Here is a 27,616-nt window from a genome sequence, read left to right as displayed (position 1 = left end):
GAGTTCAACCAGAGAACAAAGTACAAGACCAGCCTGCTTCCTTACATATCCCCGTTGATCCAGAGGAAGGCAAAAAACCCTTACAAGGCATGGTCCAATTATCCCCAAAAGGGAAAATCCCTGGATCAACGTCATTGGGCATTACCTAGTAATTGTAGCCATGGATGTCTTTCAACACAAGGAAAGCATCTAAGCCCCTTTTAAATGCAGGTATAGAATTTGTCATAACTACTTCCTGTGGCAATGCGTTCCACATCTTAATCACTCTTACTGTAAAGAACCCTTTCCTAAATAAATGGCTAAAACGTTTTTCCTCCATGCGCAGATCATGTCCTCTAGTCCTTTGAGAAGGCCTAGGGACAAAAAGTTCATCTGCCAAGCTTTTATATTGCCCTCTGATGTATTTATACATGTTAACCTAAAGGGTTAAATGTCTCCTCTGCTGCCCGTGAAACAAGTTGGACCAGCAGTGAAGATTTTCAATTCGTAGTTTTATTCACCAAGATAGTGAATACAAAACCATCATCCAATGATGGAATCAGTGGTAAATATAGCTCTCAAATGTATAAAGCTTTCAGATGCCCACAGCACTGTACAAGGGCGTAACTAGAAATCCCCGGGCCCCTTGCAAGAACCCCCCCCCCCCTCCCAGGGCCCACTCAGGGCTTTTTGGGGGGCAGGAGGGGTCGCAACATGATAGGAAAGCATGGCCGCACATCGGCGGGGAGGGGGGACATTCCCCCTCTCCCTCACCTGGGGCTCTCCTCTCAGCGCTCCCCCTCCTGCAATTATTAGTGGCAGCAGCGGCGGCGGCAGGCAGGACACATACCTCCATCCACCACGGAGGTCTCCGATCTCTAAATGCTTCACGCTACTTCCTGTTAAGTAGCATGAAGCACTTAGAGATTGGAACCTCCAGCACGATGGAGGTATATGTTCTGCCTGCCGCCGCTGCTGCCACTAATAATTGCAGGAGGGGAAGTTCTGAGAGGAGAGCCCAAAGTGAGGGAGGGGCGGAATGTCCCCCCTCCCCGCTGATGTGCGGCCACGCTTTCCTCTCATGTTGCGACCCCTCCTGCCCCCCAAAAAGGCCCTGCGCGGGTGCTAGGGGGGCACCAAGACAAATAACATTTATATCGCGCTTTGCTCCTGGCGGACTCAAAGCGCCAGAGCTGCAGCCACTAGGACGCGCTCTATAGGCAGTAGCAGCATTAGGGAGACTTGCCTAAGGTCTCCTACTGAATAGGTGTTGGCTTACTGAACAGGCAGAGCCAAGATTCAAACTCTGGTCTCCTGTGTCAGATGCAGAGCCCTTAACCATTACACCATCCAGCCACTGTGCAGGAGTTGCAACTGGCATCCCCTATTGTTACGCCCTTGGTGCAGTAGGATATACATGGCAGCGAGTGTATCTACATTGCAGCTGGGCAAAATGGCACAACGGACAGTCGCTGTTTCGAGCAGTCTCCCGCTCTTTGTCAAGTGCAGTGGCATAAAGCCTACTGAGTTCCCAACACCTTTTATACCACCCCTCCTGTCCTGACAACCAATCAAAAACCTGGTGGACCTGATGGAGAACTAGGCAAGTGTGGGTGTGGGCCCACCCTCAACAGTATAGGACCTGCCTCCACTCCCTGCAGTGACCAATCGAATGTAAATCGCTACATACCTGGCGGTCACCTGACCTCACACATGATAACTCATGTAATTTGCGTCATGCGTACATGCGTATTTAACACATGCAATAGGCCTACTGATGCGTAAAAATGATAGATGCGTAAATTGAATGCGTAACTCCATCACACCAACAAATAGAATATATGATAAGGTACGCAAAACAAGTGGTGGACGTGCAAAAAAATGCACGGAGTAAAGTATGCCTTTCCAACAAATAATGCTGGAGAAAAAAAGGGGGGGGGGGGGAGAGGAAAAAGGGGATGACTAAGTGGGCTAAGTGGTAAATAGGGCAACACCTAAACGTCACATAATGTGAACACTATATGCCAAATCGGCCAACAAAAGGTACCCCAATCACCACAAAGTCCTCTCTATAGGTTCCATCTAGGAGTGGAGTGCCCAGAGAAAACATTAAAACAGAATATAGGGTAAGTATAACCACTATCCACTATATATTTAGGAAATCAAAAAGCGCCCAGCTGCAATGTAGCACACCCAATAAAAAAAGGTACTATTGATCATATAACTAAGGTATAAACTATCATGTAACTGGCAGAAAGTCATATACCCTATTTAAACCATTAGGACTCAATGTATCAAGATGTTTCATCCACCATGCCTCTGCCCTCAATAGACGTTCCTCCCTGTCCCCACCTCTTCTTAATTTATGAATTTGTTGCAAAATCTGAAAGCGAAGAGAGGACACTCCATATTGCCTCTCCACAAAATGCAATAAAACAGCATGATCCTTATTGTTGATTCTAATAGATGACTTATGGGAGGAGATTCTGTACTTGCCCTTCTGAGTGAATTCCCCCAAGTATAATAACCCACATGAGCATTTTATACAGTATACCACAAAGCGTAAATTGCAATAAAAAAACAACACACGAATTTCTTACCACTTCTAGGGTGTCGGAACCACTTCTAGGGTGTCAGAATCCCCCCCCCCCCCAAAAAAAAAAAACATTACAACATTGTGTAAAGTCCCTTTTTCTTTGTATGTGCAGGATCACTGAACCATTATCTGATTTAACCAATTTGTCTTTAAGGGATTGTGCCCTCTGGGGGGGGGTCCCTACTGGGGGGTCCCTAAATTCTGGAACTCTGGGGAGGCTGTCCCTCAGTACAGGACATCTCCTGTTTAATAATAGCTTTAATCTTGTTAGAAGCAGTGGTATATTTAGAAACAAATGGGATCCTACCGAATGTGGGGATATGTTTTCTACGCCTGTCTGTATCAGTTTTCTGTAGTGTGGATTCTGGATTAGAGATGGCCCAAACAGTTCGCCGGCGAACGGTTCCCGGCGAACTTCCAGTGGATCGTGGAGAACCGCGAACTTTTCCTGAAGTTCAGTTCGCCCCCATAATGCACCATTAGGGTCAACTTTGACCCTCTACATCACAGTCAGCAGCCACATTGTAGCCAATCAGGCTACACTCTCTCCTGGAGCCCCACCCCCCTTATAAAAAGCAGGCACCACCGGCCATTATACTCACTCATGTGCCTGCAGTAAATAGAGAAGGGACAGCTGCTGCAGACTCTCTCATAGGGAAACATTAGTTAGGCTCTTGTAGCCTTGTTAGATTGCTCCTTGCTGATTCTTATAGCTAAAATAGCACCCCACAACAGCTCTTTTCAGAGCTAATCTTGTTGTTGTGATCTATTTTTTTTCTGTGTCTCCCACTGACACTTGTGTTGCATAGACAGCCTTGATAATTCATACTGTGTGTGTGCCACTGCCAGGCCCAGCACATTCAGTGACTACCTGTGTGTGTGACAGGTGCACATTGTAATACCCATTACTGCATATACCTACCTACCTGTTGTTCACAGTGCACCCACCTACCTACGTGAGCACACGCAGTGTCACTGTGCCTGTCCGCTACCTGTCTGTGTGTGACAGGTGCACATTGTAATACACAGTACTGCATATACCTACCTACGTGTTGTTCACAGTGCACCCATCTACCTGCACTACATACCTTTCACTGCATCTTTGACTGCACATTGTATTATACCTGGCAGTCAGTGCATACCTTTCACTTGAATGGGTGGCAGACTTGCCCTCCATAACAGATTCTCATTAAAGGTAATAAAGTCGATCAGTGTCATATACAGCAGGGCCTTGAAAGTCCTCCTGTATTGTTATTTTTGGTCACTACCTCGTGCATGGCATGCCTGCTGCCTTCCTTGGATGTGTGGTAGCTGCTCCTGCTCCTTTGCCCACAGTGTGCCTGCTGCTTTCCTTCAATGTGTGGTGGTGGTAGCCGTTTCTTAGGCTCCCACTCCGGACCGGAATCGAACCAGGCTTCCCCGGCCATTACCCATGGTCACCCGCAATGGCAGACTTGCCCTCCATAACAGATTCTCGTTACAAGATTTAAAGTTGATTCATATCACATATACAGCAGGGCCTCGAAAGTCCTCCTGTATTGTTATTTTTGGTCACTACCTCGTGCATGCCATGCCTGCTGCCTTCCTTGGATGTGTGGTAGCCGTTCCTGCTCCTTTGCCCACAGCGTGCCTGCTGCCTTCCTTGGATGTGTGGTGGTAGCCGTTTCTTCGGCTCCCACTCTGGACCGGAATCGAACCAGGATTCCCCGGCCATTACCCTTGGTCACTCGCAAAGGCAGACTTGCCCACCATAAAAGATTATCGTTGCAGGTACTGAACAGCAAGCAGAACAAGTATTTAAAAAAATAGATGTAAGCTTTAACAATGGTAGAGAGAGAACCATCGAAAGTTGATAAGGCAGTCAGACATTACCTGCCATCACTGAGTGAGGAAGAGCAATCTCGCCATGGTGCGCACCAGTCCAGCATGGCCGTCAATACGCAAACAGCTGTTTGCGGTGCGTTACACAGTGAGTTTGGTGTGTCAGTGTGAAGCAGTACTCTAATTACAATCCCTGATTGATGTATATACATACAATATGTTTTAAAGGGAATGTCCAAGCAAAATAAAAAAAATGAGTTTCACTTACCTGGGGCTTCTACCAGCCCCATGCAGCCATCCCATGCCCTCGTAGTCACTCACTGCTGCTCCAGTCCCCTGCTGGCAGCTTGCCGACCTCGGCACAGGATGGCTGCATGGGGCTGGTAGAAGCCCCAGGTAAGTGAAACTCATTTTTTTATTTTGCTTGAACCTTCCCTTTAAAGCACTCTAGGCCTGCAATTTAGCATTCAATGTGATTTCTGCCCTTAAAACGCTGCTTTGTGTCAAATCCAGATTTCTCCCCGGGACTTTTGGCATGTATCACACTCCGCCATGCCCCCCTCCAGGTGTTAGACCCCTTGAAACATCTTTTCCATCACTTTTGTGGCCATCATAAATTTTTCTAGTTTTCCACGTTCGCCTCCGCATTAAAGTCTATTGCGGTTCGCGAAAGTTCGCGCGAACCAAAATTTTGTGGGAGGTTCGCGAACCCGGTTTGCAAACCGAAAATCGGAGGTTCGGGCCATCTCTATTCTTGATAGCCCTGCTTCCTAAATCTGTCTCTTAGCTCCTCTATCTGGCAAACACTTTTGTCTGGATCAGATACGATCCTTTCAACTCTTAATAGTGATTTTGGGATTGCTCTCTTGAGGGCCGGTGGATGGAAAAACTCAAAAAAATGCAGTGAATTTCTGTCTGTTGGCTTTCTAAATACATCTGTCTGAAAATGACCATTTCTTAAGTTGACCCTGGCATCTAAGAAGGCAATTCCCCCTCACTAACATGGAATTTAAGTTTAATTATACGATACTCCTCTTGCAGATCCTTAATGAAGGCACATAGGCTTGAACACGGCCCCGTCCCAGCAAAAAAACATCATCTATATATCTCACCCGCATCTTGCAGTGTGACCTGAATAACGGATGTAGGTAAACAAATGCCTCATTGTACATTTCCATAAATAAATTAGCGTAGGACGGGGCCAGTGTTGCCAGCCCGTAAATTTTGATACAAAATAAGCTGCCCGTGAATTCCGTAAGGAGCGTCCGTAAGGGCGGCCAGTCGGCCGCCCGCCCTGTTGCAGGAGGACAGCAGCGCAGTGGAGGAAGAGCTGTGGGCAGCAGTGGAGAAGGGGGGCAATCTCCCCCCCCCCCTTCCCTCACCTTAGTGCTCTCCCTCCCTCGTTGTCCCCTCCTGAACTAAGTGCTGAGTGGCATTAGGCAGCGGGCGGGACTTACCTTCAGTCTCGCTCCAAGCGCCGGAAGTTTTGCTGCTCTGGTCTGGACCAGACCAGAGTAGCGGCAAATCATCCCGCGCCGGCGACGAGACACAGGTAAGTTCCGCTTGCTGCCGCCTGCCAGCCACTCATCACTTAGTTCAGGAGAAGAGAGCGAGCGAGGGAAAGCACTAAGGTGAGGGAAGGGGAGATTGCCCCCTTCTCCACCACTGATGCCACAGCTCTCCCTCCACTGCGCTGCTCCCCTCCTGCTGGGGGGGGGGTCACCTGGCTACCTATTGTGGGCACATATACCTCTGGCTACATATACTGGGCACATATAACCCTGACTACATATACTGGGACATATACCTGTGGCTACATATACTGAGCACATATACCGTGCCTACATATGCTGGGCACATATACCCTGCCTACATATACTGGGCACATATACCTCTAGCTACATATACTGGGCACATATAACCCTGACTACATATACTGGGACATATTCCTGTGGCTACATATACTGGGCACATATACCCTGCCTACATATACTGGGGACATATACCTCTGGCTACATATACTGGGCACATATAACCCTGACTACATATACTGGGACATATACCTGTGGCTACATATACTGGGCACATATACCCTGCCTACATATACTGGGCACATATAACCCTGACTACATATACTGGGACATATACCTGTGGCTACATATACTGGGCACATATACCCTGCCTACATATACTGGGCACATATAGCCCTGCCTACATATACTGGGCACATTTACCCCTGCCTACATATACTGGGGACATATACCTCTGGCTACATATACTGGGGACATATACTTCTGCCTACATATACTGGGCACATATACCCCTGGCTACATATAATGGGGACATATACCTCTGGCTACATATACTGGGGACATATACCCCTGCCTACATATACTGCGCACATATACCCCTGGCTACATATACTGGGGACATATACCTCTGGCTACATATACTGGGCACATATACCCCTGCCTACATATACTGGGGACATATACCTCTGGCTACATATACTGGGCACATATATCCCTGGCTACATATACTGAGGACGCTGGCTGTTATATGAATTTACTGGTGAAAAGCTGTCTCTTATTATGTGCATTTACTGGTGAAAAGCTGTCTCGTATGTGCATTTACTGGTGAAAAGCTGTCTCTTATTATGTGTATTTACTGGTGAAAAGCTGCCTTATGTGCATTAACTGGTGAAAAGCTGTCTCTTATGTGCATTTACTGGTGAAAAGCTGCCGTATGTGTATTTACTGGTGAAAAGCTGCCTTATGTGCATTTACTGGTGAAAAGCTGTCTCTTATTATGTGCATTTACTGGTGAAAAGCTGTCTCTTATTATGTGCATTTACTGGTGAAAAGCTGTCTCTTATTACGTGCATTTACTGGTGAAAAGCTGTCTCTCATTACAAGCATTTACTGGTGAAAAGCTGTCTCTCATTACGTGTATTTACTGGTGAAAAGCTGTCTCTCATTACGTGTATTTACTGGTGAAAAGCTGTCTCTCATTACGTGCATTTACTGGTGAAAAGCTGTCTGTCATTACGTGCATTTACTGGTGAAAGGCTGTCTCTTATGTGCATTTACTGGTGAAATGCTGTCTCTCATTATGTGCATTTACTTGCTATGCCCACTTTCGTCGCCGCAGCACACTTTGCGCACCGCAAATTTCCTCAAGCATGTTGCCCCCTGGCCCCTACCCATTTGACTGCCCCCTCATATGTGCCAGTCTAGAACCGGCCCTGTACCCCTGCCTACATATACTGGGCACATATACCCCTGGCTACCTGTTCTGGGGGCATCTCTCCCTCTGGCTACCTGTTCTGGGGACATCTATACCCCTGGCCACCTATTCTGGGGACACCTATAGACCTGGGGCTACCTATTTATGGGGAACCACTGCTGTCAGATTAAATGTATTTTGGGGAACTGCTGCCAGATTATGTGTATGTTGGGGGAATCGCTGCTGCCAGATTACATCTATTTTTTGGGAACCACTGCCATATTATCTGTATTTTGGGAGAACCTCTGCCAGATTACGTGGATTTTTGGAGAAATGCTGTAAGATTACATGTATTTTGGGGGAAGGGGGGAAAACACTATGGCAGAGCTCAAACTTCCCTGGCAGACCTTTTACAGCAATACTAAAATCATGTATATTTGGCCCCACCCATGACCACGTCCACATTCTGTTGCGTGACCACGCCCATTTTCTCGGCGCGCCACAGGGGATTTTGTCAGTAAAAAGAATCTTTTGTCAGTAAATTTTTAGGTATTTGTCAGCAAAAATTAACATGAAAGGTTGGCAACACTGGACGGGGCTACGTTCGAGCCCATCACTGTGCCTGGGATCTGTTCAACCATGTGTGTATGTTTCCTTTCAGCTGACAAATGATTGTATTTCCTTTCAGAGCAGCAAGTCCCCAACAGAGAAGTAGCAGAGCTGAAGACAGATAGAGCTACTGTTGTAACTTAGGAGCTCTGGGCCCCAATGCCCAGAGTTTTACATTGGGCCCCCTACTTCGGCCTACCTACTTAAGTATGCATGGACGTACTTACAGGTGCACGTGCACACCACAACCACCGCACTAAGCCACTACCCACACTAATCCACCACCCACAACTCTGCCATCCACACTAAGCAGCTGCACACAATATATGCAGAAAAACTTTCATGCGCTTTAACTTTCCATAGCAGTGCATTGTGAAAAAGCTTTCAATGTACAGTGTGAAAGAGGCCATAGGGAAACATGGACATTACCTTGCACATCAGGACCCTTAGGCTTAGTTCACACATAAATCTGTACATTTCCGGTCCAGTCCAGTACTGTCCTGTGAGTTTTACATCAGTTTTGTATCAGCTTTACCTAACTGGATCAGAAATGTGCACCTTTTATGTGTGAACGTAGCCTCAGTGTTGTATCAGTTCTGTATGTTTTTATATGAGTGTGTTCCCACATAAAAGACATATTTATATTGTCCAGTCAGGTAAAACTGATGGAAAACTGATGCAGAACTGACAGGACAGGTCAGTACTGGACCAGTCCCGAAATGTGTAGATTTATGTGTGAACCAAACCAACCATGACTGCTCCGGAAATGTACACATTTCATGTGTGAACACGATTGTATAAACACATAAAAAACTGATACAACACTGACAGGACTCGACCAGACCAGAAAGGTACACATTTTATGTGTGAACTGAACACAGCCATAGAAACACATACAAAACTGACAGGACTGGACTGGATGTACAGATTTATGTATGAACACAGCCATAAAAACACATGTAAACTGGCGCCAAATGTCAAAAACTGACAAGCAAGGACTGGACACCTTCATATGTGTGAACCAAGCCTACGATTGTTAGAAAGCAGGACAGTACCGGACCGGACTGGAAATGTGCACATTTATGTGTGAACCAAGCCTAAGCCGCCACACACAGGTCCCATAGCATATAAGGTGTGCTTATTATGTCTCACTGAATTCTCAGTTGGCCTCCTGGAAGTAATGTGTATGGTAATATAGACGTGTGGAATGTTATGTATTATCTGTTCAGAAAACATCCACTTACCTCTCAGTGGGAAATATGTAAGCACTAACTCAGACACTGTAAAACAAGAGGTATATAATAATTACCGGTAATTTTATCTTAAAAACTGCTAAAATATATATGTAATATTTGATAAATATAATGGTGTATTGAGATAAACATAAATATTTCACCCAATACTGTATTTTGAAGGATTGCAAGAAAATCACACATAATTAATGAAAGAAAAAATCAGTGACGTTACAGCATGAAAGAAATTTAAATAGTTGTGTTCATATAGGAACTAAAATAATAATCTTAAAGATATGAAATAAATAAATGTTAAGAAACATGAAATACTGTATTTTTCGGCCTATAAGATGCTCCTAAACATAAGTAGAGTTGTCTCAAACGGTTCGGCCGCAAACTTATTCGAGCAAACGAACCACGCGGTGGTTCGCGTTTGCGTCGAAACGCGAACTTTATGGCGAGTTCGACCCGCCCTATACTACATCATTGGGTTAAACTTTAACCTTTACTTCACAGTCAGCAGACACATGACAGCCAATCAGGCTGCACTCCCTCCTGGAGCCCACCCCCCCACCTTATAAAAGGCAGCAACATCGGCCATGTTCTCACTCAGTCTGCTTCTATGTTAGTGAGAGAAGGGAGAGACATTGATGCAGAGATAGGGAAAGCTTAGTTAGGCTCTTGTTAGGCTTGTTAGCTTGCTCCTTGCTAATACTTATTGCTAAAAATCACCCCAAAACAACTCTTTTGAGAGCTAATGTTCTTGTGATGTGTTTTTTTTTTTTGTGGCCCAATGACTTGCATATACAGCCCTGTCTGTCGCAGCTGGCCCTTGCTAATTGCTATACTGTGCTAGGCCCAGCACATTCAGTGCCTACCTTTTCACTGCACCAGTGTGTGTGACAGCTGCACATTTGTAATACCGGTCCGTGCCGTGCATACCAGTCACTGCATACCTGTTCCCTGTACCTGTGTGTTTATGACAGCTGCACATTTGTAATACCAGTCCGTGCATACCTTTCACTACACCTGTGTAACAGCACGCAGTTTTATATACCAGTCACTGCATACCTGTTCACTGCAACTGTGTGTGTGACAGCTGCGCATTTGTAATACCAATCACTGCATACCTTTTCACTGCACCTGCGTGACTGCACATTGTATTGGTCAAGTCAGTGCATATCTTTTACTTCATCCCCCCAATATGGACAAAACAGGCAGAGTCAGAGGCAGGCCACCCGGCAGGTCTGTTCGAGGTCGTGCTGTCGTGATTTTGTGCGGCCCTGGACCAAAGTACAGAGTTCAGAAGGCACCTGCCATCAAGCCCCAAGATTGTTAGGACGCAGTTGACTATTTAACACAGAATACCTCATCTTCCTCAGCTTCCGCATGGAACCGTGACATATCTTCCTCCTCCTTCTCTGATTCTGGCACCCCACTTAACACTCAGTCAGCAGCCATCAAAGTGCCATCATCCCAGGGTTCAGCGGTGTGGACATTTTTTTTGTGTGTCTGCCTCAGATGAGAGCATTGCTATCTGTACTCTCTGCCACCAAAAATTGAGCCGTGGAAAGACCAAGACCCACGTAAGGACAATTTCCTTACGAAGGCACATGATGACAAAGCACAAACTGCAAACTGCAAACTGTCATGACCACCTGAGGAAAAGCAGCACACAAAAGCAAAACCACACACCGCAGTGGAAGATACTAGGCAGCAATTATTTCTCAAAAAAGGTGATACCCAAAATGTACCGTGATGTTGAAAGTATAATAATAATAATAATAATAATCCGAACATTTGTATAGCGCTTTTCTCCTGTCGGACTCAAAGCGCTCAAGAGCTGCAGCCACTGGGACGCGCTCAGGAGGCCACCCTGCAGTGTTAGGGAGTCTTGCCTTGAACTCCTTACTGAATAGGTACTTGACCTAGCCAGGATTCGAACCCTGGTCTTCCATGTCAAAGGCGGAACCCTTAACCAGTACACTATCCAGAAAGTAGTGTTGATCGAACAGTGCTCGGCACTGTTCATTATTCCCCGAACATTGGGATGTTCGGGTTCAGTTCGAGCACAGCTGAGCACCGCACGGTGCTCGGCCACGCTGTTCGGTATCCTCCCCTCGCTTATTGACGCCTTTGCAGGCAGCCAATAAGCGGCGATAATGCTTTTTCCACAGCTATGGTCACACAGCCTAGCTGGCTGTGACCATAGCTGTGATTGGCCAAGCAGGTCACGTGGTTCGGGTATATAAATACCCGAATGTGTGCTGGCTCCGCCATTCACATGGGGGTTTAGCTGGGGTAGGTAGGAGAAAGAGCTAGCGGTTAGGTGCCAGTACTGCCAGCCAGGCCAGCCACAGTGCCCCAGCCTCAACACCACTGACAGCAGCAGCCACAGTGCCCCAGCCCCAGCCTCACCACTGCCAGCAGCAGCCACAGAGCCCCAGCCTCACCCACTGCCAGCAGCAGCCACAGAGCCCCTGCCTCACCACTGTCAGGCATTAGCAGCAGCCACAGTGCCCCTGCCTCACCACTGCCAGCAGGCACTGCCAGCCCACTGCCAGCAGCCACAGTGCCCATCATTTTTGTTGCCAGCCACAGTGCACCTGCCTCACCACTGCCAGCAGGCACTGCCCATCATATTTGGTCCCAGTTTCAGTGCCAGCTGGGAACAGTTGTGCCCATTAAAAAAAACACAATTTATTGAATTTTACTCTTGCTTTTTGTTGAAAAAAAAAAAACAGTACTTTCAGTGCCAGCTGGCAACAGTTGTGCCCATTAAAAAACACAGTTTATTGAATTTTACTGTTGCTTATTGTTTTAAAAAAACAGTACTTTCAGTGCCAGCTGGTGGGAACAGTTGTGCCCATAAAAAAAACACAGTTTATTGAATTTTACTGTTGCTTATTGTTGAAAAAAACAACAACCAGTACTTTCAGTGCCAGCTGGGAACAGTTGTGCCCATAAAAAACACAGTTTATTTAATTTTATGGTTTCTTATTGTTGTAAAAAAAAACAGTAGTTTCAGTGCCAGCTGGGAACAGTTGTGCCCATAGAAAACACAGTTTATTGAATTTTACTGTTGCTTATTGTTGAAAAAAACAGTACTTTCAGTGCCAGCTGGGAACAGTTGTGCCCATAAAAAAGCACAGTTTATTGAATTTTACTGTTGCTTATTGTTGAAAAAAAAACCAGTACTTTCAGTGCCAGCTGGGAACAGTTGTGCCCATAAAAAACACAGTTTATTGAATTTTACTGTTGCTTATTGTTGAAAAAACCCCAAAACACAGTACTTTCAGTGCCAGCTGGCAACAGTTGTGCCCATAAAAAAAGTTTATTGAATTTTACTATTCCTTATTGTTGAAAAAAAAAACAGTACTTTCAGTGCCAGCTGGGAACAGTTGTGCCCATAAAAAACACAGTTTATTGAATTTTACTGTTGCTTATTGTTGAAAAAACCCCAAAACACAGTACTTTCAGTGCCAGCTGGCAACAGTTGTGCCCATAAAAAAAGTTTATTGAATTTTACTATTCCTTATTGTTGAAAAAAAAAACAGTACTTTCATTGCCAGCTGGGAACAGTTGTGCCCATAAAAAAATGCAGTTTATTGAATTTTACTGTTGCTTATTGTTTAAAAAAACAGTATTTTCAGTGCCAGCTGGGAACAGTTGTGCCCATAAAAAACACAGTTTATTGCATTTTACTGTTGCTTATTGTTGAAAAAAAAACAGTACTTTCAGTGCTAGCTGGCAACAGTTGTGCCCATAAAAAACACGGTCTATTGAATTTTACTGTTGCTTATTGTTTTAAAAAAAAAAGTACTTTCAGTGCCATCTGGGAACAGTTGTGCCCATAAAAAAACACAGTTTATTGAATTGTACTGTTGCTTAGTGTTGTAAAAAAAACAGTACTTTCAGGGCCAGCTGGGAACAGTTGTGCCCATTAAAAAAAACACAGTTTATTGAATTTTACTGTTGCTTATTGTTGAAAAAAAAACCAGTACTTTCAGTGCCAGCTGGGAACAGCTGTTCCCATAAAAAACACAGTTTATTGAATTTTACTGCTGCTTATTGTTAAAAAAAACCCTGTACTTTCAGTGCCAGCTGGCAACAGTTGTGCCCATAAAAAAACACAGTTTATTGAATTTTACTGTTGCTTAGTGTTGTATAAAAAAAGCAGTACTTTCAGGGCTAGCTGGGAAAACTTGTGCCCATTAAAAAAAAAGTTTATTGAATTTTTCTTTGTGACAAGTAACGACTACTATGAAGAAATCCAGTGAAAGAGGGAGGGGCAGGGGAAGTGGTGTTTCCCCTGACGGTTCACATAAAAGGCCGTGTTTGCGCACCAAAGAAGAAAACCCACTCAATACCGCCCATCTTGTACGGGCAAAAAACAACCCTCAATAACACACAAGAACGGGACCAGGTAGTGAATTGGTTAACCTCTCAAGCGTCCAGCAGCGGGTTAAGCACCAGCCCATCCTTGTCAGGCACGAGGTCCTCTGCCAGTTACAAGGAGCCAGTGGGCACAAACATGACACAACCGGGAGCTACACCATGCACACAACGGCCACATACCGAGTCCGACCAATTGTTCCACGACACAATGGGATATTCGCAGGAGCTATTCTCCCCCCCAGATGTGCAACCTTGCATCTGTGAAATGTCAAGGGAACAGCCACAAATGTTGTGCCTGGATTCACAAGCAGTGGATGCTGAAAATGCACCAATTACTGAAAGGCAAAGCGAGGACGAAGACACCCAAATCTGGCAATGTGCGCAGGAATTTGAATCACAGGAGGTCTGCCAAGATGAGGAAGAGATGGGATTGAGGTGCGCAGAGGTTGTTCTGAGGAGCTCTAGTCCAGTGCACACACATGAGATGGAAGAGGAGGTTATGGACGATGAGTTCATAGACCCAGCATGGGAAGCAGGCCATTGTCGTTGGGATAGCACTACAGATGAGTCATCTGAAGAACCCACTGCTGCAAGAGTTCGCGTTGTGCCACAAAGTATTCAGGGGATATCGACCACAACAAGCGCACAAGTGAGACGCAAAAGAGGCATGCACCAAACTTCCCAGCAAAGCAGTTGGTCTTCCAAAGTCCGTTCTTTTTTTGACAACAGCAGGGAGGATGTAACCAAGGTGGTTTGCAAGGTGAGCAGGATCACAATGAGCAGGGGAAAAAATGTCAACAACCTCACCACCACCAGCATGCACCGGCACAGGGAAGCCAAACATCGCAATCTGTGGGCAGACACACAAGGCCAGGGTACCGACTCGCTTCCAGCCCCCTGCAACACTGCCTCTGTTTTGGACACCAGACCCTCCTCAGCAGCCCAGCCATTACGTGTTGGCCAATCATCAGTACCTGATGTCAGTCGCAGCAGTAGTGCTCTTGACTGTTCCCAGTCATTGACGACAACAACCAACTGCCCTTTAGTGTGTGAGCCTACTGTTCAGTTGTCTGTCCCAGAGATGTTGGAGCGCAGGAGAAAAATTGCCAGCAAACGACCCCTGGGCCATGGCACTAACAGCCAGCATTGCCAAATTCCTGCCCTGCAAAATGCTGCCATATAGAATGGTGGAGACAGAGAGCTTCAAATCCATGATGTCAATGGCCATACCACGTTACGTGGTTCCCAGCCGCCACTACTTTGCGCGCTGTGCCATGCCAGCATTGCAGGGGCACGTGGTTTCACACATCACCGGAAGCCTGAAAAATGCAGTTGCCTGCAAGGTTCACCTCACCATTGACACGTGGACGAGTGCGTTTGGCCAGGGTCGGTACATCTCCCTTACGGCGCACTGGGTGAACCTTGTGGAGCCTGGGACCAACACCTCACCCGCTATGGCACAGGTTTTGCCAACACCTCAAATAGCCGGACCTGCGTCCCTTCGAGTTGATGACAGCGCCTACCTCTCTGGCTCCTTCTCCTCCACCGCCTCTCCAAACTCTACCTCATCTGGCAGCGCTAACTCAGCAATAGGTGCATGAAAGCGGTGCAGCACAGCTGTTGCCATGCGTCAGCAGGCCTTATTAAAGCTGATCTGCCTTGGAGATAAGCAGCACACAGGTGCTGAAATTTGGAAGGGAATACAGGAACAGACCCAGTTGTGGCTGGCACCGCTGGACCTGGAACCAGGCCTGGTTGTGTGTGATAATGGGAGCAATCTCATTAGCGCGTTACAGTTGGCAAAGCTGACACATATCCCTTGCCTGGCCCACGTTCTGAACCTAGTGGTTCAGCGGTTCGTGAGGACATACCCAGACGTGGCGGATCTTCTGCAGAAGGTGCGACGAGTGGCAAAGCATTTTCACAAATCCAGTACCACTTCGGCCGCACTCACCAAGTTGCAGCAGCGATTCAGTCTACCCGACCATCGCTTGGTGTCTGATGTGCCCACGCGCTGGAATTCGACGCTGCACATGTTAGCACGCCTTTGCGAGCAGAAGAGTGCAGTAGTCCAGTAACTGATGGAGCAGTACCGAGGCAGTCAGCTGCCAAACTTTTGTGGTTCAGAATGGGCCACCATGTTGGACCTCTGCGAAGTCCTCCAAAATTTTGAGCAATCCACGTTGCATGTTAGTGGTGATAACTCATTAGTCAGCATTACAATACCACTGCTGTGTTTACTGAAGACATCAATGTTGAAGATCAAGGAAGATGCAATCAGGATGAAAGAGGAGGAATTCAGAGAGGACACTGCACAGCGTGATATTATCCACATCAGGCAATCTGCCTCAGGAACTGATGGTCCGTTGTATGATGAAGAGGACGAGGAACAGCTGGAGTTGGAGCAGGACATAGATGCCTCCACTGCCGAGGGACATGGCCGTGCACGTTTGACTTCCACAATTCAGCGGGAATGGGCAGGAGAAGATGAGGAAGAAGGTGGGTATGATGCTGGTGATGGTGCATCACAAGCAAGCACAGAACATGATGATGATGATGATGACGAGCAACCTGTTGTTACTCTGGCACACATGGTTCAGTTCATGTTAGGCTGCATTGAACGCGACCCGCACCGAATTCTGGCGGACGTGGAGTACTGGGTTTATACCCTTCTGGATCCACGATACAAAGAAAATTTTCCAACATTGATTGAAGAAAGTGTCAGACAGGTAAAAATGCAAGAGTACCAGAAGGCCCTTGTGGAGAAATTGGTGAGGAGATTTGCATCCTCCTCCAGCCACGCTGACAGACTGACTTCCGCTAACCCAGGACTAGGAGGGGAGCAAAGAACAACACAAGTTGCAGCTAGGGAATTGTATCGGCAGTGTCCAAGGTGTGGCAAAGTTTTCTGACACCCAGCCAGCAGCCCACAGAACAATTTGCGCAGTTCCACCTCTAACACCGCTCGCTGCAGAGGATGGTCAAGAACTACATGTCAGATGGCGTAGCCGTGTTCCACGATCCATCAGTCCCCTTTAATTATTGGGTCTCTAAGCTAGACACCTGGCACGAACTGGCACAGTACGCAATAGAGGTGCTGGCTTGCCCTGCCACCAGCGTTATGTCCGAACATTGTTTCAGTGCCTGCGGAGGCATCGTTACAGATAGGTGTATCGGCCTCTCCACAGCAAATGCAGACCGCCTGACACAAATAAAAATGAATAAATCGTGGATTGGAACCGACTTCGCAACACCTTCCGACCAAGCACCATGAACAACTGTGCTGGGTTAGCGTTGCCAGTCCCAGATAGGAATAGGACTGCTTTTCAGGAATATCTCCTTTGTATAATACTGTATTTATCAATGCATGGTGACAAAATGCATTGGTTTAAAGAGAACCTGAGGTGAGAATGAGGGGATTAGTTAAAAATGGCGCCAGCGCCTACAGTGTAAAAATGGTGCCGCATTCATTTGCATTATAAAACGATATTTATCATTTTATGAGTTAAAAAATGGCGCTGCACTAAAAACGACATTTATCGTTTTATAACTTCCATAAAACGATAAATATCGTTTTGAAATGTAAGTCATAAAACAATAAATATCGTTTTGAAATGTGTTGAATATGGCTCCCAGTGTTGAACTGGCTCCCAGTGTGTGTGTGCGTGTGTGTGTCTATATATACAGTATATGTGTGTGTATATGTGTGTGTGTGTATATATACAGTATATGTGTATGTGTGTGTGTGTGTGTATATGTGTGTGTGTGTGTGTGTGTGTGTGTGTGTGTGTATATGTGTGTGTGTGTGTATATATGTGTGTGTGTGTGTGTGTGTGTGTGTATGGGTGTGTGTGTGTGTGTGTGTGTGTGTGTGTGTGTGCATATATATATATATGTGTGTGTGTATGTGTGTATATATATATATATATAAATATATGTGTGTGTGTATGTGTATATGTGTGTGTATATGTGTGTGTGTAGTATATATGTGTGTGTGTGTATATATGTGTGTGTGTATATATATGTGTGTATATGTGTGTATATATATATATGTGTGTGTGTATATATGTGTATGTGTGTGTGTATGTGTATGTGTGTGTATATATGTGTGTGTGTGTGTGTGTGTGTGTGTATTGATCTATTTGGACGCAGTGGTGTGTGAATTAAACCAGAAAGAAGTATGCAGGTAATCTTGCCAGGTCGAACATTATTGTCAGAAACACCTGATCTGCTGCATGCTTGTTCAAGGTCTATGCCTGAATGTATTAAAGGCAGAGGATCTGCAGGACAACCAGGCAACTGGTGTTGCTTAAAAGGAAATAAATATGGCAGCCTCCATGTCACTCTCACCTCAGGTTCACTTTAAGCCTGCATTTTGTCCTCATGCAAGGCATGGGTAGGCTGACCATGCGTCCTCTTTTGCCCGGACAGGTCCACTTTTTCAGACCTGTCCGGGCTGTCCTCCCGGATTTTGGAAATGTCCGGTAGTGTTGTCCGGATCATGAACGATTTGGATCTTTGATCCGAAACTTTTTTGTGAGTCAAATCATCCGAATCATCAAAATGAGTGATTCGGATCGCAAAGGGGGCGGGGCCAGGAGCGACACGCCCCCTCTCCGCGGGCAGTGGGGTCCTGGAAGCAGAGCAGAGATGGATCGCTCTGTTGGAGGGGAGCCAGCCTTGCAGGGACAGGTAGATGAGAGAGGGGACATGGGTGCCACTGCCAGATATGTGTAGAGCACACATACTGGCTGTAGTGTGCTGCTCATTATAGGCTGTCTGTTCCGTAGTTGTGCATAGTGAACAAATTGGAAACTTTTGGCACAGCTAAGTAGCTTTGTAGACAGCTTGCTGGGCTAGGACAGGGCAATCACTGTGATTGCTGTGCAATATGATCCTCCTGCACTACTTTAAACAGCTGCACTTCACTTCTGGGAATGCTTTGGGGAATGCTTTCTTTCACTGTGCGACGTTTGCATTCAAAGTATACAGATGAACATATAGGTGAAATATATGTAAAGTATACGATTGCTGCATGTGGGTATTGTGTGCAAACAAACATTTCTGCTCCCTGCTTGTCCCTCCTCCCTTCTCTGTCCACTCCCTGCCCTCTGTCCATCTTCTCCCCTTCTCTGTGTGTCCACCCCCCTCCCCTTCTCTGTCCACCTCAGGGAAAGACCTGTCCTGCTATTCATTTCACCCCCGAATGCTTCCGTAGAAAAATGATCCGAGATTCGGATCAAAGATCCGGATCTTTTCAATGATCCGATTCGAATCATCCGGATCATTGAAAAGATCCGAACTTCGCATCTCTAATGTCCAGTGAAGTGAAGAGAGCCGAACACACTTGCAGAGATCCATTGAGGCTGAGATGAGCCGAACACTGCAAGCCAGCTACAGAAGAACCGCTTGCAGAGATCCACTGAGGCTGAGATGAGCCGAATACTGCGAGCCCAAGCAGCAGAAGAACCGCTTGCAGAGAATCTCTGCAAACGGTTCTTTTGCCTTGGGCTTGCAGTATTCGGCTCATCTCAGCCTCAGTGGATCTCTGCAAGCGGTTCTTCTGCCGCTTGGGCTGCAGTGTTGCAGGAGAAGCAGCTAGGAAGTGCCGACAGCTAGGGGGAGGAGGCGGAAACAAGCCAGCGGCAATAACACACAGGCTGTGTGTGAAACCAAAGCAAGTCATCTGAATGCTGGGGATAAGAAAAGGAAGCTTCAGATGGGAGGGGGAGAAGAAAAGTGGACATCCTGACACAGGACAGAGAGAGGAGGCTGAGATTGGAGGGGGGAGAGGTGAGCTGACAATAGAGGGAGAAGGGTGAACAGACAGAAGCAGAGTGCAGCCTCAGCCACCCACTACTAGTGTCCTGCATGCTGTGCACTGTGTAGAAAACTCCAAGCCCTTGCCAGCCACAGTACTTCAACACAAGCTGGACACTTTGTTAGGCACCCTGTATACATGCTTGTTATATGCTATTAAACCTGTAATGTCTTAAAAAAAAAGTCCTCTTGTCTCCTGTTGCAGCCAAGTTTTATTCTCGCAAGTCGATGTCCCTGGCCATGCGCATCTACGCTCGCGTTCCCTTCGCCATGAGTGTCTTTCCCTGGTGCTGTGCAAGGTATTCTCGTACTGTGCAGGATGCTCTTGGTGATGGGAGTGCGAATGAGGACGTTTGTGTGGCCAGGGGCAGTGGACATTGACTTGCAAGTCCTCAAGAACAAAACTTAGCTGCGGCGGGGGACTGGTGGATCGTTCAGAGATGGCGTGTGCCCACGGAGGCTGCAGGGGGCTGGCAGAAGCTCCAGGTAAGTGAAACTTTTTTTTAAAGACATTACAGGTTTCCTTTAAAGGAATTCTGAGATGTTTAATAGTTTTGTTTTCATACTTAGCTGGGGCTTCCACCAGCTCCATGAGGTGCGTGGACTCCCTTGCCTTCCTCTCCAGCCACTCTGTTATCTTATTATCCCCTCCAATAATCTGTCCAGTCGCACTCTTTGCATTGGTGACTTGGTCAGAGGAGAAAGAGGGAGGTATATTTAGGCAGCCGCACGCAGCATGGGGGAAAGAGCATTTTGTGGGGAAATGTGCTGCCAATCTCATTGCATTTGTGGGGAAATATGCTGCCAATCTCATTGCATTTGTGGGAAAATGTGCTGCCAATAAGATTGCATTTGTGGGGAAATGTGCTGCCAATAAGATTGCATTTGTGGGGAAATGTGCTGCCAATAAGATTGCATTTGTGGGGAAATGTGCTGCCAATAAGATTGCATTTGTGGGGAAATGTGCTGCCAATAAGATTGCATTTGTGGGGAAATGTGCTGCAAATAAGATTGCATTTGTGGGGAAATATGCTGCCAATCTCATTGCATTTTGTGGGGAAATATTCTGCGAATCTGATTGCATTTTGTGGTCGGCCGGCCCTCCGCCATGTGGTCTGGAAAAAAAAATGGCCCTTCATGCCTGCGAAGTTGGACAGCACACTGCTAAGGTCTTTTATATTTGGCCCCACCCATGACCACGTCCACATGCTGTTGTAATCGTCCTCTTTTTTGTAAATCAAAATATGGTCACCCGAGGCATGGGTTGTGTCAAAAAGCGTGGCCTTGTTCTCCTGTACCTCCTCTTCCATCCTGTGTGCTGGGTTAGTGTTGCCGGTCCCATTGGTAGAACTGCTTTTCAGAAATTTCTCATTTCTATTATATTTATCAATGCATGGCGACAAAATTCATTGCTTTAAGCCTGCATTTTGTCCTCATGCAAGGCCTGGGTTGTGTCACAAAGCGTGGCCTTATTTTCCTGTACCTCCTCTTCCATCATGTGTGCTGGGTTAGCGTTGCCGGTCCCATTGGTACTAGGACAGCTTTTCAGGATCTCATTTGTATAAAATTTAGAAATTCATGGAGATAAACTGCATTGGCCTTAAGCGTGCAGTTTTTCCCCATACACGTATGCCTTTTTTTGGGAGTTTTATTTGCAGTCAAGTATAATTGGCGCACTGCTCTGCAAACATGAGTCCCTGCATTTATTCTGAGCCTAAGATCTATGTGTAAATGCCCCCCCCCCCCCCCCACACACACACACACACACACTATTTCCAACCCATTTTGCAGAAGTTTCCCTCATTTTGCAAGTTTTTTCAGGCCTGCAAAGCAGGCATGCTCGGGTCCCCATTGACTTACATTAGGCTCTGTGTTCAGCCGAATATTCCGGACATCCGGACCATGTTCGGCGAGCCGACCCGAGCCCGAATATCTGGGTGTTCGATCAACACTAGTTGAAAGGCAAGTGGTGTCATCTCAGGTACACAGCGTTGGGTCAAGGGTCCATCTGACCACATGGTCTGCAAAGCACGGTCAGGCCTGCCCGAAGACTAAGTCAGTCCCCACACACAGCATCTCTGCCTGCATGCCGTGTGACTGCCTGCCCCAAGACTAAGTCGGTCCCCAGTCCCCATACAGCATCTCTGCCTGCAGGCCGCTTGACTGCCTTCTCCGCCACCACCAACAGGGTCCAGGACTCCAGGTGGATTCCTAAATTTTTAAGGCCGCTACTAGCAACGGCAGCTAACAAAAGAAAATAATTTTTCTGGTGCGTGTACATGCCTAATTTTTTTGCCTGCACTGCGGCTGCAATAACAAAACAAAAGGCATGTACATGTGTCAATTCCCGTTCGTGATCGTTACCTTGCCGTGGTGAAGGGGCTTGCATATCACAATGAAGCAATGACCTATATGAGTGTGTTGGGGGGCACACCCAAGAAAATAAAGTCGTTGCTTCATTGTGGACAGACCAAATTCGATCAGCTGGACACTCGGTCACTGTTGTTCTGTCATTGAGCTACCTCAGCCCAACCATATGGGCTTGAAAACCGCCATCGCCTGCACTCTCGCCATGGTGCGCACCAGTCCAGCATGGCCATCACTACACAAACAGCTGTTTGCGGTGCATTACACAGTGAGTTTAGTCTGTCAGTGTGAAGCAGTACACTAATTACACTACCTGATTGATGTATACACACACAAGATGTTTTAAAGCACTTTAGGCCTCCAATTTAGCAATGCAGTGTGATTTCTGCCCTTAAACCCTGCTGTGCGTCAAATTCAGATTCTTTCCCAGGGACTTTTGGTGTGTATCCCACTCCGCCATGCCCCCCTACAGGTGTTAGACCCCTTGAAACATCTTTTCCATCACTTTTGTGGCCACAATTAGTGTTTGTAGTTTTGGAAGTTCGCCTGCCCATTGAAGTCTATCGTGGTTCGCGATGTTTGCTAGTTCGCTAACTTTTTTCGCATGTTCGAGGTTCGCGAACCTAAAATCGGAGGTTCGAGACAACTCTAAACATGAGACGCACCTAGGTTTAGAGGCCAAAAACCAGGAGAAAAATATATACTAAACCTGTTGCATCCATGATGAAGCAGAATCTTGTGGAATATGCCCCCTTGTGTCTCCCTGTGTCCTTCTCTGTCCCCCTTGTGTCCTCCTGTGTCCCCCATGTGTCCACCTCTGTCCTCCTCTATTCCCCTTTGTGCCCACAGTGTGTCCTCCTCCATGCCCCTTTGTGTCCCTGTGTCCTCCGTTTTGTCATCCTGTTTCCTCCTCTGCATGGGCACAGTACAGAGAGTTCCCAACATTGCAGCGGGTTGGAGGCTCGTATTGGAAGGCGTTCAAAAGCCAGGAACTCCCTGCATTTGGACTATAAGATGCAGTGACTTTTTTCTCCCCTTTTGGGGGAGAAAAAGTGAGTCTTATAGTCCAAAAAATATAGTATTACAAACAAGTGTTTCAGGTGTCTTTGGTGCTCCACCTTCACCTAGTTATGTTTTGTGAGCAGAACAGTGTTGTTTTAATGCTACAGTAAACAAGTCAGTTTGCAATTTTCACTACTTTCAACAGGTGTGCCAGTCACGGCTACAGGTGCGATCAGTTTGATAGTGTAACTGCAATTTCTGACAGAAAACAAAAAAGTGGAAGAAGAATTTTACCACTTTGCTCAATAACAACTTATAGAAACATCCCGTTTGTCTATCACTTCTGCCAGCAGGATGTTTATATATGTCCTGCTGTAATTCCGCCACCACCAGGCATGTTCGCACATGTGCATGCGCTTCCATGGGTCACTGTGCACCTTGACACGAATGATGCCTGCTCTTAGAGCCTTCAAAGTAGTTGGGGGGAGGGGGGGGGATGAGCACAGGCGTATCCTAGCACACACGCTGTGCTCATTAAAAGCCACAGACTAATATTCATGTTGTTGTGTTATCAAGGGGGTTCTGCAATGATGTAAGCATACTGTGGCTGGATAATAAATGTAAAAACCATAAAGTAAATATTGAGAATCCACATGAGGAGATGGACGAGCCAGTGTTGTCAGATACTTTATTACCTACTGTAAGTGACATCTATATAGGAAAAAAAGGTAATTTATAGTGCAATTTACTCTGGAACAAATGTACATTTTATACTGTATCTATGCAGGGCTGGTTCTCTCATGAAGCAATGTGAAACACTTGCATCAGGCACAGAGATTACAGGGGCAGCGTGTTTGTACTGTGTGTTTACACTTACAGCATGCAGTCAAAGTAGGAAGAGAAGCGAGAGGAGAGCGAAGTGAAGAGGTCATCACTGGGGAAAATTAGCTTGTTGTGTTGAGTGAGGAATCTGACAGTGAGTGAGGAGGGGGGAGGCAGGAGAGCAGTAGTGTTGCACTTGACTTGCACAGCAGAAGGGAGGAGGTGGCAATTCTGTCCTGACTGAGGAGGAATGACTGGCTGAGAAGTTTGCATGTCACAGACTCGCAGGCAGCCAGCCAGTTATTGAGTTGAGCTTCAGCATGTCATGTCTCAAGTTGTTGCATTTGCTCCCTTGCTGACTAAGAACATTAAAAAGCATAGCAAATTGTTGGGTGCTGTGCTATCATTCCAAATTGGCAGGGGGGGCGGGGTTGCCTCAGGCAGCAAGTTTGCCTGTCTCAAGCATGTAACCATGTAAGTATATCTCTCTACTACAGAACATGAGCACGTCATCAATGTATCTGATCCTGAGGGCAACATGCACCCCAAACAACCCATGTGTGTAAACCACCTCCTGCCTTTATCAAAGTCCAAGATGGAGACTACTCTAAGAACCTTCATGTGCATCTTCTTGAATCACTCCTTTGTGGCCATGTCATTGTTATGCTTGAATAACCATCCATGACTTATTTTCAATGCCCTGGCTGAAGGAAGGCGGTGCTCTCCCTTTATTTGATGTACCTTTGTCCTTTTAATGTGGTGAAAGTGTATTGTTCCCTTAGCAGAAAAATTAATGCGTCCATTTCCATGTGTGATGGTAGGGATGGTGTTCTTTGTGCCATATGCAGCAGTTGTCCTACTTCAAACATTGTGAGTTGAGTTGATGGTCTCATCTGATCACAACACTTCAACCAGTTCTCCTCTGGTTAATTCTTACATTGGCAAATTGCAGATAGGCATGTACATGAGTAATATTGAGCCGGAGCAGAAAAAAAGGGCGCACGTGGCAAGTGGTCTAATTGGGCGCCGCCATAAGTGCCAATACAAAATAGCGATCTTTGGGCACCAGAGCAGAACTTTGGGCGCCCGATATATGGCGGGCACTGATACAGTGATATTCCATTATTTTGTATTGCCGCCTATGGCGACCACCAGAAATCCACTTGCTGTATGAACTTTTACTTTGCTCCGCTCCCCCGTGCCTCTCTCTCTCCCTTCCTTGGAGCTCCCTTCTCCTCACGCAAAGTCCATTCCTGCAGCAGACTTCATGAAGCCGCCTCCACCTTCCATCTGTCCAGCTCACAGGGCTGATGTACACAGACAGGAAGAGGAGGAGGTAGGCTGAGACTGCTTCTCTGCCGCTGCTGAGTCTGCCCAACACACAGTAATGAATGGAGGCTGTCTGAAGTCTGCTGCAGGGACGGACACTGCGGGAGGAGGAGGGGGGAGCTATGGTCAAAGGAGAGAGGCACGGGGTTGAGGAAGTTTAGCTTTGCTTATAGTAAAATATTATTTAATATTGATATTTTACGTTTTATAGTAAAATATCGGTATTTCATAATTATATTTTACTAACTACGTTACTGGGCATCTTTTTTCTGTGCGCCTTTATTTGTCCTACCATCTTGAGCAAGGGGTCCTTGCTGGCTCTGCAAAATTTGAGTCCTTCAGGGCGTAGAGCTACAAATTGTTTTCTTGGTGACTATGGTCCCAGCTGACCTGAGATCATTGATATATTGCCCCCATGTATTTCTGGGCTGCATCATTCTCATGATCATTGCAGCCCCACGACGTGAGATCTTGCATAAATCCCCAGATTGAGGGAGAATGACAGTTATTTTGTGTTTCTTCGATTTGCAAATTTACTGTTGTCACGTTCTCTCCAGATCTCCACGATGTGAGATCTTGCATAAAGCCCCAGACCAAGGGAGATTGAGGCCCAGTGCACACTGAGCAGTTTTAGCAGCGATCCGCCAGCTGCATCCGGCAGTAAAAATGCTTGGCTAATGTATTTCAATGGGATGGTGCACACCAGCGGTTTGAGGTTTTTTCCAAACCGCAAACGTGCCTCCTGCTGCACGTTTGCGGTTTTCAGAAGCGTTTCGTCCTCAATGTAAAGTATAGGAAAAACGCAAACTGCTGTGGAAAACGCTACATCAAAGCGGTTTTCCAGGCGTATTTTTTGTTACAGAAGCTGTTCAGTAACAGCTTTTACTGTAACAGTATTTGTAATCTGCTACACAAAAACGCTCCCAAAAACGCTAGGCATGTTTACAAAACGTCTCTAAACATGCCTAGAATCACTCTGAAATCAGCTCCAACAACTGCCAGCATTTTGATGATCTGCTAGCGGTTTTGGTGTGCACTGGGCCTAACAGTTATTTTGTGTTTCTTCCATTTGCAAATTGTCACCTTCTCCCCAGGCAGCTTGGCAATAGGATTTGTAGCACAGTCCAGCCTTGTGCAGATCTATGATCTTCTCCCTGACATCCTTGGACAGCTCTTTGGTCTTGGCCATAGGCACTAGTTTGGAATCTGATTGATTACTTCTGTGGACAGGTGTTTTATGCTGGGTACACATGGTAAGATTTTACGTGCGATTTTGCGCCCGTTCGTTTTTTCCTTCACGATTCTGCGCTCGATTCTCTTATCTTCTTTCATTTTTCTTATCTTTTTCCATTCACTGCTATGAGAAAATGAGCATGGAAATGATCAGTGTAACGATTGCTGCTAGCAAGAACAGAGTTCTGATTATCAGGTGATCTGCAGTATCACCTATAATGCAGATATATACCTGACTATATGGTGATCTGCAGAATCACCAATAATACAGATATACAATACAGAGTAAGTAACACTATTTTATTGCACTGCGTGTAGTGATTGGTGCAACAGTATGTACTGACAGTTTTGGCAGTACCTCACCAGAGGAGCTGGTGGGCACTGTTAGTACAGCACCTCTCACCAGAGACGAGGGCTCCCTGGTGAGAGTAGAGTGGTCAGACAGAACGGTTCGGCAACAGACGGACAGATTACAGTACAGAATCGACAGGCAAAAGCAGAACGGTATACAGGCCGAGTTTGGCAGTTAGATCAGATGGGCTAAGGTACAGAATCAGGAGACAGAGACAGAGTGTTTAACAGGCTGAGTTAGCAACAGGATCAGATAGGCTAAAGTACAGAATCACTAAGAGTAAGGTTGGTCAGAGCTAGCCAGAGTCATACACAGATAATACACAATTTTAGTACAATTAAGCTATCAAGCAGATCCTAAGCTTAGTGTGAATTCCCAACTCCTGCCAGTTCTAACACACTAGGGAACTGACTAAGGTCTGAGCGCTAACACAAAGTATTCACAACAGCAGACAAATTGCAAGTGAAGCCAAGAGGCTTAAGAAGCGGAGGAGACCCTCCAGACACGCCCATCAGCCTCAGCCAATCAGGAGAGGCTAACGTGCTCCCTGACGTCAGCCGACCAGCTGGTCAGCTGACGCGCCTCCTTCTGGCATAAAGGTCCTGACGGCGAGCGCGCGCACGCGCTAATGTGCCTCCGAGAACAGTGGAGACACGCGTCCCCGGCGTACTAGACACCTGGGACGCGGAAAAGCTGGCAGGCAGGGACCCAGTAATGCCTGCGGTGGCCCCATGATCCCCCGCAGCCGACAAGTGGCAACCACCCACACCTGTCCTCGACATGCTAGACGCCCTAGGCACAGGGAGACTGGCAGGCAGGGTACCAGAAGCA

General features: G+C 46.5%; 1 protein-coding gene across 1 annotated transcript in view; it reads right to left on the bottom strand.

Moving 5' to 3' along the window:
* The window catches only part of LOC137536021 (glutathione S-transferase P 1-like), a 158,945-nt gene that overhangs the window by 106,305 nt on the left and 25,024 nt on the right, over positions 1 to 27,616 (bottom strand). Inside the window, exon 2 of the mRNA XM_068257959.1 lies at positions 9,475 to 9,510. Within this exon, the coding sequence (XP_068114060.1) occupies positions 9,475 to 9,510 (36 nt within the window). The remainder of the gene's footprint in view (positions 1 to 9,474; positions 9,511 to 27,616) is intronic.

This window comes from Hyperolius riggenbachi, chromosome 10 (assembly GCF_040937935.1).
Source record: "Hyperolius riggenbachi isolate aHypRig1 chromosome 10, aHypRig1.pri, whole genome shotgun sequence".
NCBI lineage: Eukaryota > Metazoa > Chordata > Amphibia > Anura > Hyperoliidae > Hyperolius > Hyperolius riggenbachi.
Note: the sequence above shows the minus strand (reverse complement) of the source record. Positions and strands in the feature narration are given on the sequence as shown.